The following is a 13,095-nucleotide window of genomic DNA, read 5'->3' on the forward strand; positions in this document are numbered from 1 at the left end:
GAATACGTAAGTGGAACAGTAAAAAAAAAAAAAAATTAATCTGACAAGCACAGCACAAAGTAGAATTTGCAATTTAACTGAACACAGTTCAAATACCTGAAATAAACGTAATCCACTGGCATCAGACAGGAAACGTAAATGTCTGTCCAGAAGAAACTCCACTGGGACCACAGAGCCTAACCCCAGCTTATCTACTAGAGGAGTGAAGGTCTGTGATGAACAACAAAAAAAAGGTTATAAAAATGACTGAGCACACATACACGCCAACAATAGTTGTTTTCACATGCTATTTCACACTACCACCAAGAATAAAATATTTCATTTCTCAACTTGCACCACCCAGTGCCTGAGTTTTAATGCAAATTATTACTCATTATGTCCAAGCCAATAATTCCTGCAAGTGTGGCACATTACAAGAAGGAATTACAGAAAACTGGCTTTGCCTCTTCCTTAGAGCTTAAAGCAGAACCGAAAACCTTTTGTGATATTTGTTTTTTCATTGGTAAGCACCTTCTGATGCTCAAGTGTAAATCCCCCTTCAGTTAATACTTCAAGCTATCCTACATATTTCAGGTACAGTCTCCTGAAAGGAGCATTTTTATGCCCATACAGAATCAGGTGTAAGAAATTTATAGGCACATTATTAAAGGGGAGCTTTTTTCTAGTGTTTGTGCAAAACTGAAGTTCATAAAAGGTGTAATATCGATAGTCAAGCTGCAGGACAAATCACTAAACACACCTAGCAGCATTAGAATGATAACCTTCTAATGCAACTTGCTGATGGAAGATCAAGTTGCCAAACACTGGAGTCTTCAAAACATGTTATCTGTCTCATGCTCACACTTACATGATTTTAACACACAAGTGTTCATGACATTCTCCCCTTAACAGCTCTCACCAGGTTTGTTCACACTCCATTCCCCTCTACACAACAGTACGAATATAAAATTTATTTTCTCAGTTTATGTAAAACTATTTCCTAAAAGTGAACAGGCTTACAAGAGAGAGACAGTGAAGGATGAATACACATTCATAAGTGATATATCTCAAAAAAAAACAACCCCAAACCACCCCCACCACTCCAAAAAAACCTCCACAACAAACCATCTGCTTTGTAACACTACGTATCTGGCTTCCAGAATTGTCTCTACATTGCACATACATACTCTAGTGCTTTGGTCTGTAATTTAGTCTGTATTTTAATCTGTACTCCCATGCAGTTAGGTGGGTAGGCCTCCAGTACTTAGTGAAAACTTGTGTGCTCACATGGCTGTCCAGAGTACAGGGGATGGAAACATTTCTTCAGCAAGTCTTCAGATACAGCTTGAGTTATAGTGGAAATACTCTGGGATCTTAGTGGACCCATATTTGCTTCTAAAAGGTTCTGATACAACTTGTTACACAATAAATGTGCGGACTATAGTAACGCCCCCGAATCACTCAGACATCAAGATACTTGTGAATCATCTGAAAGAAATTGATCCTGTAATAAACATGGTTTCCCATATGAAATAAAATTGGGGTTCACACTGGGAGTCAAGTTGGAAACACACTGAAAAGAAAACTCCACCTATGGAAAAAACACCACAGATCTCTGCTTTAAAGGCCTGGTTTTCTTCTGCTTTAAAATAAATGTAATAAAGAAACCCTCAGAGGAAGATGCAGTGTTGAAACTGTTGCTTTGAGCCCAAGTGTCCATTTAAAACACTAAATTCAAATCCTACTAAGGCACAAGGTCCTTAACTGGAAAAAACACTTCAATGTGCTCATGCGAAAAAATGCAATATTAAAAAGCAGAGAGTAGGATCCCAAGCAGTCCAACGACTGCAAGAAGAGAAAAGAAATGAAAGGGCAAATTAATAAAAATTAGACAGCATGAAAACAAGGGTAGGTTCTCACATATAATCATCTTTCATCTTCAGAAGCCACTAAGAGAAGAACGAAGGACGTAAGGAATTCTCTTCGCTATATCCTACTCATCAGGATGTTTGCAGAACGGGTATACTCAGACATGCTAGTCAGAATATACTGGCTTTCATCTCAGTTATCATGACATGTAACTGCCATGTAAACAGCAATATGGAAGAAACAGGAGAAAAATTTTTGTGTCATGTTAGTTAATACTGACAACAACACCGAAATAAAAATTTTAGTTTAGATTAGGAGGGGCCAACTTAGGGCTTATAGGTCAGGCACAGCCCACACTCTATCCTCTTCCCCAAAGTGCCTTCAGGAATACCTACTAAATGATGCAGCAACCTTTCCCACACAGAGCTCTAGAGAGTCCATAGTAAAACCAAAGGGCTTATTTCTCACAGTTCAGAAAATCCTAACACACTCAAAGTTCTAAAATATGGAAGAATAATCTTTTCAGCTATGTACCACATTTCTTCAGAGACCTGCTGGTAAACACATCTCTCATTTCTGTGAGTGAACAGCTTTCAATTTCTGAGGCAGTTCCTGTTTCCACCTGGAAGCATACTGCCCCTCTGATGCCTTTCCAAAGGCACTACAATTCTTAGTTAACTGCTCTCCTATTTACCATTTAAAACAAAAATCCATGCCCAAGCAATTTTTGGTACCTGCAGAATGGTGCCCTGTACCAAGCTTTGTGTTTTACAGCAGATTTGACGCAAACCTCTAAGGATGTAAGAGCTTTTGGCCAAATACTCACCAGTGCAGGCCACTGCGCCAGTGAGACTCGAGTCCCCTGAAGCATAACAGGATCATTTCGAGGTGCCCAAACCAATGATCCTTCCAGCAACAACACTATAACTTCTTCAGCATGGACTTTCACCCAGGCATGTTGCTTCCAGTTACAGCCGTCAAATTCCACAAAGATCTGATAAAAAAAATTTTAGAAGGCATTTCAGCTCTTTTCAGACACTGCATTGAAAAAAGTAGATTCTACAATCCCTGTGGATACGGGGACAACAGCTTCAGTCAGAAAAATCAAGGTAACATAGCTATCAAACATTACAAAAGAAATGGGAATCAAATACACAACAATTACTAACCTATGAAAAATTATTTATCCCCAAACATACAACACTGGCTCCAAATGCTTCATTTCCCCAGAAAAAATTAAAGATGTGAAAACTGTTCACCTCAAAATACAGCTGATAACCTAATGCAAGCCTCTCTCACATCAGGATTTTTTTAGAGAATCCTTCAGCCAGGAAAGTCTGTGATTGTGAAATTCACTCTAAATCAGAAGTTTTGTGTTGCCTTGTACCTTATTAAACTCCCTGAATCAAATGCAAATACGTTGGGTGGCATGAGATTTTCCAGAAATACATACTCACTAGATCTTTCATTACCGTATTTACAAGTATGACAATATAAACCACACTACAATTCTAAATCACTATTGTAAGATAACATCCCCTTTTTTTCTACCGCAAAGGACAAATGTTAAAGCCATACAAAGTTACATGGCAAGAATGCTAAGAACAGGAACGCAGGTTACACATCGCACTCCATGTCCTAACAACTAGGGCTAGTAAATGTAAAAAACACAGTCACATTCCAATCTCCCATCCACAGAACTTACATACTACACAAATATAATCAAATATGTTAGATGAACAGCAAGAAATTCCTAATCTGTTAAGAAACACCTTAAGCTGGACAGTCAAAACAAAAAATTTTGTAATAATTACAAGATCACCGAGGGTAACCAGGCACTAACTGGAGATAGCTCTCTGCATCACCAGTAGTCCTCACTAAAAGAGGTATTAAAAACCACTCATACACTCCTCTTCCCCACTCCTCCCCCCAGACTCCAAAGGGAGCGGGAGAGCCTATGAAGCAACTCTCCTGACGAATTATTGAACTCCATTACTGCTTACACTGTCCTGCAGTGAAAGAAGACTGGACCTTTCAAGATACTCTTCCTTCAACAAATTTCAGCAATACAGTGCACATTGGACTGAACACCTTTCCAGTTTCAGTGGGTCTGTACCTTTCTTAGTATTGTATTTCTGCTACCTTGGCAGCAGCATGTGGCAGAGAGAGGACTATCATGTAAGTATAATGAAATGGAACTTTTTGTTATATGTACAGTATTAGTGAGGTAATCCTCCTGTTATGATTCTCTTATATTGTAAAGGTTATATGAAAAAAGGCTGTCTAAAAGAAACATTAGAATAATGCTGACTTTGGAACGTGTGCCTTTTTGCCAGGTATTTAAGAATTTGATGAAAAGGAAGAAAGATTTTAAATTAATTACACAGACAGGACTTCTCACTAGTATGTCCCCTTAAACTACTTGGCGAGGATTACCAAAGGCAGACAAATTCAAACAAGCAATAAAGTGCAGCTTACCATTCTGTTCTAAACAAACAAGAATACCTATTAGGTTTAGTTTTAGTTTATTACTTCACACAAGACTCAAACAAGTCAATTTACCTTGTGACACATGTGAAGAAAGACCACAAGAAAATTTCTTTCAGTCTTAACCTATAAACCACCTCACTTTTCTATGAATCATTACAAATTGATGAAATGGAACAGCTGTACTTTTAACTCCAAATTTAACATGTTACTCCCTGTTTCAAAAAACCAAAACCAACTCCCCCCCCCAAAAAAAAAAACCCACAACAACAACAACAAAACCCCCACCAAACCAAACCAAGCCTACAAGAAATAGCCCGTGATGAACTTCAAGATGGGTGTTCCACATTTAAGAGGTTCACTAATCATTCTGACAAATACAGCGTACCCATCACATACAAAGCAGTAGCAATATTACCTGGAACATCCTAGCAGATGGACCTTACAGCAGAACCCCTTCTCAATCATCTGCCAGAGGTCTTGGGAGTTTGGGGAGGTTCACGCTGACTGGAAGCTATCCAACAGTACTCGAATTTACAAGGCCATGAGGGAGGATCCAGGGACCTACAGACCTGTTCGTCTAATTTCAGTACCCAGAAAACCGATGGAAGCCACCCAGCATGCTAGTGAAAGACATTTAAAGGACAATGGAATGATCAAGCACAGCCAACATGGGTTCAAAAAGGGAAAGTCCTGCTTAACTAATTTAATCTCTTTCTACCACAAGACCTCCCACCCAGTAGATGAAGGGAAAGCAGTGGATGGAGTTTTTCTGGATTTTAGTAAGGCTTTAGGTACTGTTCCTCACAGCAGTCCTCTGGGCAAGTTGTCCAACTGCAAGGTAAGCAAGTTCACAGTATATTGGGTGTAGAACTGGCCGGATGGCAGGGCTCAAAGGGTTTCAGTGAATGAGGCTACATATGGCTGGCGACTGGTCACCAGCGGCATTCCTCAGAGCTCAGTCCTAGGGCCAGTGCTGTTCAGTGCTTTTAACAGTGATCTGGATGTAGGAGCTGAATGCACCATTAGCAAGGCTGCTGATGATACCAAACTGGCAGGTGCTGCTGACTCTCAAGGGACAAAAGACTTAGCAGAGGGATCTAGACAGATTGCAGCATTGGGCAATCATCAATGGCATGAAACGTAACAAGAACAAATGGCCAGATTCTGTCCCAAGGACAGAATAATGCCTGACGCCAGCACAAACTGGGAGAGGAGTGGCTGGAGAGCAGCCCTGCAGCAAGGGACCTGGGGGTGCTGGTGGGCAGCAGCTCAAGAGGAGCCAGCAGCGAGCCCTGGCACCAAGAGGGCAAACCGCATCCCGGGGGCATCAGCCACAGCTCAGCCCGCCGGTCAGGAGGGGACTGTCCCACTGTGCCCAGCGCTGCTGCGGCCTCACTTAGAGCGCTGCCTGCGCCGCTGGGCCCCACCGTTGAGAAGGATGTGAAGGTCCTCGAATGTGTCCAGAGAGGGCAACGGAGCTGGTGAAGGGCTGGAAGGCACATCCTGCCAGCAGCCGCCCAGGACTCTGGGTTTGCCTAGTTCGGAGCAGAGGCTGAGGGGCGACCCCATTGCCCTCTGCAGCTCCGAGGAGGGGACGTGGAGAGGGAGGTGATCTCTGCTCCCTCAGATCCAGGGACAGGATGCGTGGGGACGGCTCAAAGCTGTGCCAGGGGAGGTTCAGGCTGGACAAAAGGGAACGGACACATTTCTTTACCGAGAGGGTGGTCAGACACTGCAACAGGCTTCCTGGAGAGGCAGTCGATGCCCCGCGCTTGTCAGTGTTTAAAGAGGCATTTGGACAATGCCCTTAACACGCTTTAGCTTTTGGTCAGCCCTGAAGCGGTCAGCAGTTGGACTAGACTATCATTATAGGTCCCTTCCAACTGAACTATTCTACTTCCATCACCTAACACGGAAGACAGACCTTATAGTTTTCCTTTCTAAAATCCCAGACCCATGAACTGGATCAAAAGGACAGAAGAGATTTACAACATTATCACGTTAAGATCATCTCCCTACAAAGCTGATTAGTACAGAGAAGCAAGGACAAGTTTGTTTTACATGCTTTACCTTCAATACTCAGTTTTCTTCCATCTTTGTATAATCAACGTAAACAATGCAGTCCTGCCAAACTTTTGATTTCTAACCATTAAAAAGGTGTTACTAATTCTACGTCAATACCCAGAGTATTTTCCTACACACAGATGCAAGGGAGCTGTTCCAGATCCATGCAACACCACACATGATATTGTCAGTAGTTTCCAATAGATTACGCAGCATCAAAAAGGATGAAAAACTCAATATAAACAGCTGTGTTCTCAGTTTCTATTTCCAGAACCTGAATGGAAATCACTTTGCATACTGGGTGTGCAAGAAGCAGCAGCAGACCTGCACAGCACACTGAGTGTTTGTGCCTATACCACTTTGTATTACTACAGACAATAACTACAGCATATTCATGAACTGATGCCCAATATGCTGGGATTCTATGCGAAAAACACTAAGGGAATTCTGAAAGAGATGCCTAAAGCAACGAAAGTAAGGGCAGAGGAGACAGACTTAAGAGTGAATAAGCGTATTTCCTTTTGATAAAGTAGTAAACAGAAATATTCTCCCTTTGTTCAAACCCCCAGAAGCCTTAAGCAAAGTGGCTGCATTATAATTAAGAATGTCTTGGGGTTTTTTTCTCTCATCTTAATTTGAAAATTGTGTAATTTCAAGTGTCAAGAGGGAAACATCTGCATGCTAAAGCCTTGGCTACAGCAGAATAAACCTCTCAAATGTATCCATGGCCCAACAATTCATAGGGTCACATCTACTGACAGTATCTTCTGCTGACCCTGCTAACTCTGCTGACAATCAATTTTGACAAGCTGCTGGTAAGAACAGCAATGGTGCTTTGTTAATACCAATGCTTTTAAACAGTGGTATTGATGACAGCAACCAGATACGCAATTAGTGCAGCTATGTCTGTATCACATTAAAAAAAATGATGGTGCTTAGACAGAAATGCACCTGCAGAATTTCCCACGTTCTCCTATGGGAAAAAACACCTTCCCTAAGCAAAAATCTAATTGCAGACTTAATTGGCTTATGTTTTGGTTGTTTGAGGTTCTTTTAATCTACAAAACCATTTTTCCCCCAAACATAAAAAACACAGGGTGCATACACACCTGTAATTCTCCCCCTCCCTTCCCTTTTTATTTTTTTTGCCTGTCCCACGAAAAAGTGATACTAGAAAGCAGAGCTGTTGCTCTGCCTTGTTTGATATACAAAGACAGCCTGAAGTGTATTTTCCAGAAGACACATTCTTGTGTAGCTACTATACCCTAACAGTCCAGCCTTAATACGCTACAGAGAACTACAGTCTGGTTCAATGGAATTACCTCTTAAGTTTTCCAACATCAGTTCCACTGTAAAAGCAACAATAGTAAGACCATAGCGTAGGTAAGACAGATATATTGGTCTTTTTCATCAGGTGACACACAGGCTCTAAACATGACTTAAAATAGAAAAAATATGGCAGCTTATTGCATTAGAATTTGCACAAAGGTCTAATGTAGCTGCCATCTATGAAAAACATGAAATCTTTACATCTTAGGGTTTTATATATTATAAAAAGCAGAAGATGGCAAAAAAATCCAAGTTCAAAAATATCCCTTAAAATGGTCTTAAAATTTACCTATTTTTGAAAGGAAGGATGGTCCATCAGTTGCTAGAGAGTAGCCAGAGACCCAGGTTCAATTCCCTGCTTCATCAGAGGCTTCCTGCATGACCTTGGTCAAGCCATTTAGTCTCACTGGCTGAGTTTCCCCATCTGTAAATTGGAATAATAGTACTTACGCCCAGAAAGGAGGCACTGGTAGGAATCTGTTGCAGACTACCAAGCAAGACTGTGTAACAAGTCAGTCCATGACCTCTTACTCATGATGTAGAAAGAACTACATTGTCAACATGTGGGAAAGAAGAGAAGGTAGATACTGAGATTCTAATTCCATCACCTAACACAGAAAACAGACCTTCTTGTTTTCAACTTGGGAGACACATGCAACTAGTACCACCATTAAATGAGGTAAAAAAAAAATAATGAACTACAGTAGTTTTCTAATGCAATCATTATTTGGAATCCATTATGTGAGACAAAGATGATGTACATGCCAATGCTTAGAAAACTTTTAGCTTCCAGCCCAGTAATCACACTTCAAACTATTTCTTACAAGCAAAGGCAAAAAAATCTTATCTGAAATAAATATACACACATCAGTGTTTCAATGCACGTGATTCCCAAAGCCAGGAAAATTAGTTAAAAAAACAAAACAAACAACCTGAGGAGAAAAATCCTCCTCTGAGATAATTTATATCGAGTCAAAGTAGATTTCATCACATAACCAAGAAACCAGTTGTTAGAACAGTTATGCTGAAAGGTTGATACTGATCAAGACACTATGTATTTAGTGAAGACACTAAATATAATACTAAAATTAGAAAATATACATAGTTTTTGCATTTCCTTGGCACTTCCCTATGTCTATAATGCATAATGGTAATTAAGCAAACCAATCAAAAATGCTTCTGGCAGGATCAAGGACAAAAATAGTATTAAACCAGCAGGAGCTAGAGAAATCATAACTCTACTAAAGCCATTACCTTCTGGCATAGCAAGGTGCTAATAAATGGCCACAAATATTTTTCTGTTTTGCGACTGAAAGTGAGCATTGGTATCATGTGAGTCAACACTTAACGTGCACAGTAATCTACACAGTACTTAACAATTTCTAATTAAGATGAACAGGTTTAGGAATCAATGGGTTCTGGGTAACAGTAACTTTTCTTTGCAAAAAACTTAACAAAATACCTGCCTTCATGTACTTTCAGACTTCTAAAAAACCCTTTCAACAATTTCAACAGTTAAAGAGCCAGTTATAAAAAAGGATGAGGAATTAACCTGTTTACTAGCCTCAATGCAATTCTGGCTGAAGTAGAGCAGACAGCATTAAAATGAAAACAAAACTGTAAAAAAAATCTGATGTTGTTGACTAAACTTCCCTTATTTTTTTAACTTCTTTAAAATATTAGTGTCACACTGTACTAAATACATACTAGAGAATGAGTTAAACACTCAAAATCCACAGCTGTAATGGATCTCTAACACTGAAAAGGAGCACTTCATGTGAGTTTCAGAAGTTGGTATTTGGCCCAATGTTCCTTAGTTTTGATACACTGACGAGCCAGAAACACATTACCAACTATAAAGCCAGGAGCCTATTAAAAAATTTCCAAAGAAAACAACAAGGATGACAGTACAGTCCTAACTCACTTTTTCTGGTGGCATCACAAAATGCCAGTCAGAAATTAGTAGCCTGTTTCTTTATTATGTTGGACATACAGTCAGAACAAAGCATTGCAACCTGAGAAGCAATGCATGTGGAGTATTCAACAGATGCAAGCAATTCACTTTCTTTTTTAAATGAACAGCTTTTTTTGCAAAGTACAGTTTTATATTCTTGGGTTGCATACAACAAATAACAACTTTGCCTCACTTTTACCCTTGAAGCTTTCCTAGAAAATATGAAAAAACTTTGCTAATCCATTGCTGCGAAGAAAGAGCAGTAACTCCCATATAAAAGCTACTTAAAAACATTCACAAGTAGATAGATTAGATACATAAAGGCTCTGTCATCCTCTGCTTGAAGAAAGATTACCAGGTCTCTCAAGCAGAGAAATACAGGTCTCTCACCTTGAATTCAGGCTTTGGAACACTTTGTGTAATATCTCACACCAGGAAAAGATGGCCCATATGCTGAGCACAAAAACCAACCATTCTCTGATAAAATCGAAGCATTTGACTGAGGGTCTTCATAGGAATCTGTTCTAGTTCCAAAAATGAAAGTGTTTGAGAACAATCAATGAGTGCTGTAACTGACACCAGGATTGCGAAGTTCAGCAGAAAGATCACACATTAGAAAGCTCTGCAAGCACACCTGAAGACAGAATTCAAAATTATCTTGACAAACTTGAGAAACTGCTTCAAATCAGAGCACACCATAACCACAAAAACAAGCACAAGGTGCTAAACAAAGGCAGATACTACCAGTGACAGGACAAGTATCAGTTTTATAGGAAAAAAAACAACTGAGCAGATTATAATGGACCTTGAGGTGGTATACGTTCAGCTATCTAACACTGTTTCAAGAAAGGATAGACACATATATAAACAGGTGTAGAGTACACAATACAATGAAGTGATTGCGTCTCTACTCAGCCTCAGTAAGACATCTGCTAAAATGCTTATGACCAGTTTGGGTCAGAACAACAGGAGACAGCAGAAGGAAGCAAACAAGAACCATCAACAGTCTAGAAAATGCAGGCTTTGGAGTGGTGATGTTAGGTTGCTTTATCAAGAAAAAAAGAATACTGAAAGGGGATTTAATAACAGTCTTCATGAAAGGCCTGCCAGAAAGAGAATAAATAGTCTTATCTGATCTACCCACTACAGAGATGAGATGATATTGGGATTAAGATCGAACTAGAAATACCTGGGTAAGAAAATTACCTTGAATGACGGATTGCAAGAACAGAAGCAATGACGAGACTACGCAGAGAGACTATAAAGATCTCTATATAGTAGAAATGAAAAAAAGAGGCTACAGAAACATGTCAGGAATGGCACTGGCAGAGTTAATGATGGTTTGATGCAACAGGATGGAATGACAACAAAGAGATGGAGGGACACACATGATTATTACTCAAAGGTGATCACTTATACAGGTAAGAGTAAAAAGTGACAGAATACATACAATATGACATGAAGAATCAACATTGGACAACTTTCTGGGACACACCTTATACAAGCAAGTATGTCAGGGCAGATACAGAAATAACTAGTTGTACAGCCATTTCAAACTACCGAATCAAAACAGCTTCCTAGAATTTAAATCTCTCTTGGCTGGCATTATAATCATTGCATTTCAAGTCTGAACAATGGTCTGACACCACAGCAATATACAGCAAACTCTATACCAAAACTTGGATCTTAAAGTACTCAAATATAGCATATCTGAAAAATATGATTTTGTTTACTGTAAGTTCATTTGACACTGCAACAGTAAGTTTCCCTGTTCAGACTTTTTTGTTTGTTGTTTGTTTGAGGGGTTTTGTTTGGGTTTTTTTGTTTGCTTGGTTTTTTTAAACTTTAGTTTAACAAAAGGAGGAAAAAGAAACACTTCAAGATTAGTAAGTAACAGAATTATAGGGGGAATCAGGAGCAACTGCAAAACAAGAATGCCATAGTTAAATTCTGTAATTATTCTAAAACCCCAGACAGTTCCAGTCAGGACCTGGTTTAACACAATTTTTAAAAGAAGTTTAAAAAAAAGCAAACACCAAAAAAAACCCCAAACAAACCAAAACCCAAACCCCACAAAACACATTTCAGCAAAAATAGTAGAGGGAACCATTCCTGAAAATACTGGTCTTCCAGTACTACTTTATGTGGCTCAAAAAGGTATGTATTTACATGAGTTGGGTTAAGTAGGTAGGAAAGAATGACTGAAGTGCCAAAACCAACAGCAGTCGGTATCCCATTTTTTTCAGTATTACAGCATTTCCAGCTTGAGCATCAGTACTGACCCTAACGCTGGTCACACATATGCAGGAAAATGTCAAGTAATGTGAATATCACAGCTCAAAATCAAGTGCTGCAAACCACACACAAACCACAAAATGCAAGGGAAAGTCTCATCTTTGGGAAGCCCTACCCCATTCTGTACAGCTTCAGTTCACAGCCATTTTAGAGCCCACTACAACTGCCACACTCCTGCTGTAACAAAAACGATCAACACTCAGAGCCCTGTGCGAGCACAGCCCTGTTGATGCCTCTGTGACAGTGACAGTCCACAACCTTAATTATCACAAGCATGAATGTGCGAGCAATCTAGCTTGGCTTCAATCCATGCTACCTCATCCCTGTAGGGAGACACTATTCAAAACTGATGTACATTTTTATTTTTTTTTTTACAACATAAGGTGAAGTACAGATTTACATTGAGCCTGGAACTCCAAAAACTCCACTTCATACAATCCACATGCAAAAGGCAGATTGAGGGTGGCCTCAATCCTTCTGCCCCCTTCCCATGAGATTTGGCCACCATGCAAACCAGATCATAAGTTGAAGCAAAGTAGTTGTCCAAAATTCAAAATTTAAAGTCTTCAAGTAGCATAGCATTTTATTCTCCTGATACACAGCAAATAACAAATATGTGCATTTATAATTCTGCATGCAAAATATCTTTAAGATGTTACTTTCAAAACAGCACTTTGAGAAAATGCTGGAGGTTCTTTGTAGTTTGTTTACGTGATTAACATCTTTTAGAAATTTAGATGGGTAAAGACCCTTAGATCAGATCACACTAACAGCTTGCTGTCACTGAAAGCACCAGGACACTGCCTCACCACCATCACTACACAGTCCCATTGTTTCCCCTTGAACAAGCAACCCAGCTGACACTGTGGTATGTACATTCAGGGAACATGTGGCTAGAAACCAAGCACACACAAGGAATTGTTGATTTCCTGCAATCTTCCTTGGTGCTGTTTGCTTAAGGGTCCAATGAAGCATCATGCACAAGAGATAGGAAGGGTTACTTTTTTATTACTATTTTAATAGTACCTAGCTAATATATTGACTTATAGTAACATCGGACCAAATTCTTCCACTGAAGTCTTCGTCAAAATGTTTTTTTCTTACACTAAGAACAG

General features: G+C 39.6%; 1 protein-coding gene across 3 annotated transcripts in view; it reads right to left on the reverse strand.

The window, feature by feature from the left end:
- Positions 1-13,095, reverse strand: part of KDM3B (lysine demethylase 3B) — a 67,514-nt gene that overhangs the window by 40,935 nt on the left and 13,484 nt on the right. For 2 of the 3 annotated variants that reach the window (XR_013929819.1, XM_080397812.1), the window contains exons 2-3: positions 2,675-2,842; positions 97-210 (exon numbers count right to left, since the gene is read on the reverse strand). Coding sequence is in view for 2 of the 3 variants with exons in the window: in XM_080397812.1 (XP_080253938.1) it covers positions 97-210; positions 2,675-2,842 (282 nt within the window). In the remaining variant the exon portion in view is untranslated. Of the gene's footprint in view, positions 1-96; positions 211-2,674; positions 2,843-4,753; positions 7,979-13,095 lie in introns of those variants that run through there. The other variant, XM_080397813.1, reaches the window with a different exon arrangement.

Source organism: Falco punctatus (genome assembly GCF_963210335.1).
Source record: "Falco punctatus genome assembly, chromosome: 8".
Taxonomy (NCBI): Eukaryota; Metazoa; Chordata; class Aves; order Falconiformes; family Falconidae; genus Falco; species Falco punctatus.